This window comes from Dermacentor albipictus, chromosome 8, assembly GCF_038994185.2.
Source record: "Dermacentor albipictus isolate Rhodes 1998 colony chromosome 8, USDA_Dalb.pri_finalv2, whole genome shotgun sequence".
Classification (NCBI taxonomy): domain Eukaryota; kingdom Metazoa; phylum Arthropoda; class Arachnida; order Ixodida; family Ixodidae; genus Dermacentor; species Dermacentor albipictus.
The window spans coordinates 43,232,314-43,239,943 of NC_091828.1; the positions used below are offsets into that span (position 1 = coordinate 43,232,314).

General features: G+C 44.6%; 1 protein-coding gene across 1 annotated transcript in view; it reads left to right on the forward strand.

Annotated features, from left to right (window-relative positions):
- Adsl (adenylosuccinate lyase) overlaps positions 1-4,278 on the forward strand; it is a 32,973-nt gene extending 28,695 nt beyond the window's left edge. Inside the window, exons 9-10 of the mRNA XM_065425587.2 lie at positions 101-277; positions 4,058-4,278. Of these exons, the coding sequence (XP_065281659.2) occupies positions 101-277; positions 4,058-4,144 (264 nt within the window). The 3' untranslated portion in view covers positions 4,145-4,278. The remainder of the gene's footprint in view (positions 1-100; positions 278-4,057) is intronic.
- The last annotated feature ends 3,352 nt before the right edge of the window (positions 4,279-7,630 follow it).

The following is a 7,630-nucleotide window of genomic DNA, read 5'->3' on the forward strand; positions in this document are numbered from 1 at the left end:
AATGCTGCAGACTTTGTGCTAACGTTCCCACGAATGGCTGCTGCTGACCGTGGAACCTGTAGGGTACTGCAGTGAGTACAATGATCCCGTTTTCTTCCAGGACTGCCACGAGCGCATTCGCGTCCTGTCGCACGAGGCGGCCGCCCAGGTCAAGGAGAAAGGCCTGTCCAATGACCTGGTGGAGCGCATCCGGGCTGACTCCTACTTTGCCCCGATTCACCAGCAGCTCGACTCACTGCTGCACCCTTCGTCATTCACTGGGCGGGCCTCTGAACAGGTGTGTCATCCTGTGCACGCTCAATGCCTTGCTCAGCCATGGTGTGAAACGTTGTGCGAGCGGAGACAGGACAAAAGGAAAAGAAAAAGTGATGATGCATGCCGCTTTCCTTCACTTTATTTCCTTGCAGGCCCCATGAAGTAGTTGGCCACAACCACATGAGCCCAACAGACAATGAAGCCAACGAAAGCATCAGGGAAATTACTTATGCTTTTTAACTGAAGTGTAGAAATGATAAGGCCAAGAGTGCTGCTGGCTAAAACTCCCATGGTCAGATCTTGTACGCATACGCAAACTACCCAAGAAAGTGAACACGAGAACAGCCATTGCCACAGTTCAACTGGTAGCAAACTGCATGCTTAACGCAGAAGATGAGGGTTCAATTCCCCCCTATGACAAGTTATCTGTTCATCCGCTTTCATTTCCCTTTACTTTAACATTTGTACATTTCAGGTAATTTCCCCTACGCTATCCTTGGCTTCATTGTTGGTTGGCTTGACGTGGTTGTGTCCTACAGAAAAATATAGTTCTTCAGTTCCCCTTCTCAGCCACTAAGCAACTACAGTCGACTTCCGTTTACTCCACCCTGATGGGATCAATGAAACTGATTGAATTATCCGGTGGGTCGAATTAAACTAGATGCAGAAAAAACCTCAAAGCACACCGCTGATTCGTTTGGCAGTAGTTGCCCGATTTTAACACGGCCCCTATCAAACGTGGACCCGCTTTCAATATGTCCAAAGTAGAAAAATAATGTAGAGATAACATCAAGCTCCTACACAAAGCGGACATCTAATGTGCACTCGATATTTTTTCGAGAAAAATGGGCACAGATCCATGTTGCACAGTGGTGGCTGGTTTCCTGAAGTCAGCATTGCCGCAATACAGTCGCGTTATGCGGCAAAGCATACGAACGCCATCAATGTGGTTTTTGGTTGTTTTCTTGGAAAAAAAGAAAGAAGTGCGTTAGAATCAGTCAAGTACTGTGATAAGTCATTACGATCACCGTTGCTTGAAATTAGCATTTTGTACGAGATATAATGTGTTCAACACATTCACTGTCCTCTAAGCTCTGCCGGGACAGATGCTGCCAGTAAAGGGGTTGCCATAGGGATCAGGCGCGTGCATTCCGATTGGTCACGTTCGAATTACCAGGCGAAGGCCAATTTTAGGATAGAAATAAAGTTTAAGCCTATAGAAATGCATCAGTGCCGGCCGGCCTTTGGTCGGGATCGAATTAACGGAAGCGTACTGACTTTAGTGGCTATGGTGGTCTGCTGCTAAGCACGGGGTCATGTGATCAAATCCCGGTTGGGGTGATTTGATTCCATGTCCCATGCATTGGAGGCACGTTAAAGATTTCCCTAGTGGTCAAAATTAATCCGGTGCCCCCACTACGGCGTGCCTCATAATCAAATTATGGTTTTGGCACATAAAAACACAGAATTCAATTCAAGTGGTACTGAGTACATAAGGGATGGATGTGTTTCAGTCTCTCACTACTCAAAGAGATAGTGAAATTTAAAAAACTGTGACTCGGAGTAGTGACAAATTCAGAGCACCTTTCCTGGTACTCATTTCCTTTAGTCCTTGTCGTAATGCACCTTTTGTTTCTTGCAATGAATGTTCGACCTCTTGCTCAATTTCTTTTGTTGGTAACCTTTAGCTTCTCAAAGCTTGTCACATGCTGATGTCAGCTGGTAGCTTGTGCCTTGGCAACTGCACACTGGCACATCGTGCCACTGCATGTTGTCTATTGGTGTTCCTCTGCAGTGTGCCCTTCTCCATCACTGTCGTCGTCATCATCATCAAATGTACCGAAGGATGAAAGCATCTCCCAGAGGATTACGTGTAACCCCGCATCAGCCGATTCCACCCCATGCCAGCAACTTTCCTAACCTCGTCACAATTCCGTGTACTCTGTCACCGTCTGTGATGCTTGCTTTCCCCCATGGAGCCTGTTTGGTTTCTATAGAATGTCCCACAAAAATTACTAGAGGAATACCTGGCGCTACTGCATGTCCACAGAAGTACTGCAAGCGTGGCGATTCACCAGCATGGGAACGATGGGCAGTACTTTATCATTTCTGGCTTCTGATGACTTTGTGGCTTTGCAAATTGATCACATTCAATAGGTGATGTCTAAGACATGGTGGCCATGACATGTTACCCAGCTCCTGCAGTCGCTTCCCCCTCGTGCAGCCCACAAAGGCATATATCCTTCGTGGTCAGTTTCTGTTACTCTGAGGCAGCCATCGCTTGGGTGTAGATTTGAACAATGCCTATTATTGCTTGAAAATTTAGAAAGATATGCATATCAAAGCAACCTCTGCAATAGTGCAGGGCTGGCAATTGTATAGTTGCCCGATTAGCCCTTTGAGCGTCACTGATGTTCCAGTACGTTCCTGTCCTACCATGTTATTTTTGGCAGATTGTGAGGCCACACCAAGGAAAGAGCTTTTGCTATTACCCGTCATTTTTTTCTTTTCTGCACAACCAACAGTAAGTTGTTTTGTTCATTGTATGATATCTGAGAAGAAAAAACAGACACTAGGGATGCTCCACCTCCCAAAAAACTTGACACTGAAAAGGTTAACAACCTTTGTATAGCATTTAAGTATGCAACACATGCACCCAGCATGCTGTGAGGACCACCTGATCTCCTGAGATTATGTTCAGGCACCCACACTGGTTCTAAATGGGCCTCCTCGATGCATTGTCCCGGACTCTCCACGACTGCCCAAGACACTGTATACGCAAAGCTCATTGGCTGAAAGCACTGCTTTGGGCAGTCCAGTACTGTCGGGGATAGTCGAAGAAACCCAATACTTCAGTTTCTGCATCATTTCTGGCGAGTGGTACTGGCAGCATTTTTTAAGAAGTGCTCTCTGTTGTGCTCCAGCGAAAATCTATCCCATATATATGTCACGTGCCACGAAATTGTCACGCGAATTTCCTGGCATTCAGGGAGGTGGCGCTACTTTGCCGTTTTGTATAGAGCTGCATTTAGTAACTCGTTTTGCGAGGCAGTGGGAGCTGAAAGGGGAACACTGTGAGGAGGGTAGGACGATATGGAGGGGGAGATGGAGGGGTCACTCATGAAAGGGTTTTGAGGAGCAGTTGGTAAGGAAGGGACGTGCCCACCCCGCCAAATTTGCTCGCCCCGTCATACTTGCCTTCAGCCCAGAGAGAGAGAGAGAAGGGAAGAAAGAAAGGCAGGGAGGTTCCACTTGATAAGCACGCTTGCCAATTGCACATCTGCTAACCTTTAATCATGTGTATGGGCACGCGTGCACAATATTGCCGTAGCTTTAATAATGCAGTCTCACCACATATGCAATCACTGTCGTGTTGGATAAACCTATCGTGCTTGGTAGCCTCCAGATAGCTCCCTTCGCTGCTCAGCAGCACATGTCTCATATGCTTGTTATCACTGTCATTGCTTCGCCTTTCGAGCGAAACTGCAATTAATAAAAGACTGTGCACATTTGTGGACTTGTGAATGTGCAACAAAGCTGCCACTGCTTCTTAGAATACATGTTTCACTTTTGTGTCGTGACCAGTTTCTTTGTTCTTTGTGCGTTTTGGTGTCAAAATCATACTTTTACAAGATTTTTGGGATACATGGACTCGTATTTCACACAAAATTTTGCTGGGAGGCTGGTCAATATGTACACTACATGAAACTATGCGTTTTATGTGAGTCTAAATTTTGTTTTGTTTTGAAGGACAGTTTAAATTATGCAGTGACATGCTAATTACGCTTCACAATCTATGCAGGTGAAGGAGTTTGTGGAGAAGGAGGTGATGCCTGCCTTGGAGCCGTACAAAGCGCACATGAACGTCGACGCCACCGTCCAGCTGTGAATACATGGTAGTTGACGTTGTTGCCACTGAGGTTACATTAGCTGCAAGGCAGCAATTAGCTGTTCAATCTAAGAGCGAAAAAATGAAACAGTTGTTTTCCACGTCCTAAAATAAATATACACTGCATTTGTTAATCCTCTGAGTGAGTTGTTCTTTTCCAGTGGCATTCTGCGTTTTGTATCATTTGTGTGAACAAAACTGCTAGTTTTAATACGTGGCTGCACCTGCAGGAAATGCACTTGCTGTGTTTGTTCATCATGTTCCGATTCAGGAACAGTGCTGAAAAGGTTACGCGGATCCAACACGAATTTTGGGATCCAATTGATGAAGCAGTTAATTAAATGCTGTAAAACTAAATGTGATACACACTCATATTTATTGTCATGCTGTGCAACGTGAAATCTAATGCAGTGTTTGTTTATGCACTACACTGTTTACAAGATATGCTGAAATGCAAACAGCAGTTCAAGCAGATGTACCGTGTGAGATGTTGATGGCAGCAATGTCACGAGGACTACAGGAAGGACTGATGTGTGTTAAGGAATACTTTGTCATATTTTGTAGCATTATCATGAGACAATGCTGGATTGAATTACATGATGCATACGTCTATTTTCTGTTATATCTGAGGCACAACTTTTCGGTTGCAAATGTGAGCACTCACTCTAGCATTCACAGCGTTGTTGCTATGCATGAAATGAAGTATAACAAAGTTACATTTTCGACGCTACATGCGACCATATGGCAGCCATATAATTGCCCATTCAAGAGTGTTATTAACGAGAAGGGAAACTGAGGGGCGCTGATTTTTGTTAGCGACAACCATATGAAGCAACAGCTGAAGAAGCCAAGGAAAACGTAAGGTGTCCCTGTCAGCTCTTCTGATTTGTTCAGTAGACTCGTGGATTATGACCAATCGCCCCAATTGTACAGGCATGACCATAAATCTTGCAAGAACCTTCAACTCCACTGAAAAAGAAAAAAAGAAGGAAAGGTCATGCAGCACAGCCACATCATAATTGTCATTATGTGCCAGGTATCTAGCCGAAGTCAGATTTAAATCCAAGCCATCTGTGTGTAACCAGTGTAGACCTAACTCAGTTTGCTTCAGACAGAGACATATTGGGGTAATCATACTACCACCTGATTCGTGGCCTATCCCCCGTACTGGGTTCGTGCCATTAATTGAGGCTTCGTCATCATCATGCGTTGAGGAGTGCATGTGATGCAACGGTTGAATATAAGATGCATGATGACAAGTTCTGTTGAGTCAACTTTGCTATAGTACAGCCATATTACGTGAAGAAGCATACAGAAAGTTTTAAGGTAAAACATTAAGAGTGGAAAGGGGCCACTTTCATGAGACGCAGTACATGTTCCTCCATTATACACATGCCCCACTGTCCCTGGCCACAATACAAGCACCGAGACGTCTAATAACTGGCAGCCATTCAAAGCTTTTTCTAATGATGCTGTGGCCCCTCCCCCCCTAGAAAAAAGAGTGAACATTTGTTTTATTTTGTCATAGGACTTCTGCAAAACCCTCGTAAATTCTAAAAATTTAACACAAATTGTAAACTGATATAGTACATCAAATTTGTACACTTCAGATGCTCTAATAGAAGTAGTTTGAAAACACTTATTCAGTGCAAAATTACGGGTTTGTAAACTATGTGCTTGAATTTTATATTAACTTACAAATTATTGGCAGCTCTTTTAAAAAATTTGAGGCCTTGAATCAAACTTTAAACCTACAGTCGGTGGAATTAAGCTTTATCTCACAAAGGCAACAAATTTCTTTCAAATGGGTTGAGCTAGTAGTCCAATTGGAGTAGTTATGTATTTCGCATGTATTACAGTAGAGCCTCATTGACAATGTTCCCATTACATACGTTTTCCCGGCGCCAACGTTCGAAATCGAGAACACAAAATATGACCCAATAAAATTAGGCTCATTTTCTACCGGTTCATATGTTCCTGGAAAACACGAATTTTGGCACCAGCGTGTTCAGTGTGTCACCAATCTGCGATCGTATGATGCATTTTCCGGCGCGCACGATTGAGAACAGTATGTAGCTGCCCGTCGCGACAGCTTCACTACAATAGTTGACCGCCCGTTGCACGCGGCATTCACAGCTATCACTGCCAATCCTATTGCAATGAGCATCATCGCCCATCTGTTTCACAGCGCGTGGTGCTGTCAGAAGTGTAGCGCACGCTTTTAATAGGTGATAACCAAAACGCACCGCCGTTGCCTGCTGCAGACTGCGATCACATACGTTTTCTGGCCTCTAGATCCCATGTGAACAAGAAAAACTGTGAGGTGCATGTTTTCAAGAAGTGTATATAGCCACCCGACTCACGTGAAAACAATGGCGTGCACAGTTTCTTATTCCAGTACCAACAAATTTCCGCCCGGGTCGTCGCACGCCACATTCACAGCTATCGCTGCCATATCTATTGCGATAAGCATTTTCACCTATCTGTTTTACAGCACGTGGTGCATAGTGCAACTGGTAGCATACGGCACGCTTTTAGTAGGCAATAATCCAAATGCACTGCCATTCCCTGCTGCAGGCAGTGCGATGCAGGAATCGCGTTTTGCTTAGGTGGCATCCGGCGTCGCCCACCAGCTCGATTTCGTTTCAGTTTCTCATCGCCCTCTTAAAACACCAAGCAATAGGAAAACAACAAAATGCATCTCAGGCCACTGTAGCACTACTAGCCCAACACTTCGCATTACGTAGATGTGAACAATAGTTGAGTTCACCAAATTTTTTTAGCTACTTCGGATCATACGTTTTCCTGGTTAGTACGTTTTTTTTCTCGCATTTTTTTTTTCCAAGACGTATGAACGAGATTCTACTGGTATTTGACCTGGGAAATTGGAGTTGGCCCCGAGCTAAAGCTTACTCTTAAATTGCCGCTAAACCACTCCGAACTTGGAAGGCGAGCTAGTGGTTCCTCACCACATATCTATCTAGAGGACCAGTGGACATTAGAAATTTCACACCGACACTCTTTCCTTGTTTTTGAAAGCACCATAAACCCCTGCTTATGTGGACAATGCGCTTTTCAGCTACCTGCTGTTGCCACTGCACACACAGTGTGAAACACACTACACGAAGTGACATCAGTTGGTTGTACACAACAGGCAAACGAGACAAGGAAGAGTGGCCATGCTACAGCAAACTAGCAGATAGCTAGTCGATAACTTTTACATTCATGATGTCATGCGCAGACTCTGAATGGCATCGCGGTTTGTGAGGAAGGGACTGAAATAGCCCGAAGAGGGGCCTGCGATTTTTTTTTATTATTATTATCAGTGGTGGCTTGGGGGCACTTTTAAGCAAGAAAAAGCCAGATTCAGATGTCAAGTGCAGTTGCCTAACGAAAACATGTGGGCTTGCCACCTACATCTCTTTAGTTCAAAAACGATGCTCTGCACATGTAGTTTCCAATGATGCTGAACACTCGCAGAAACCC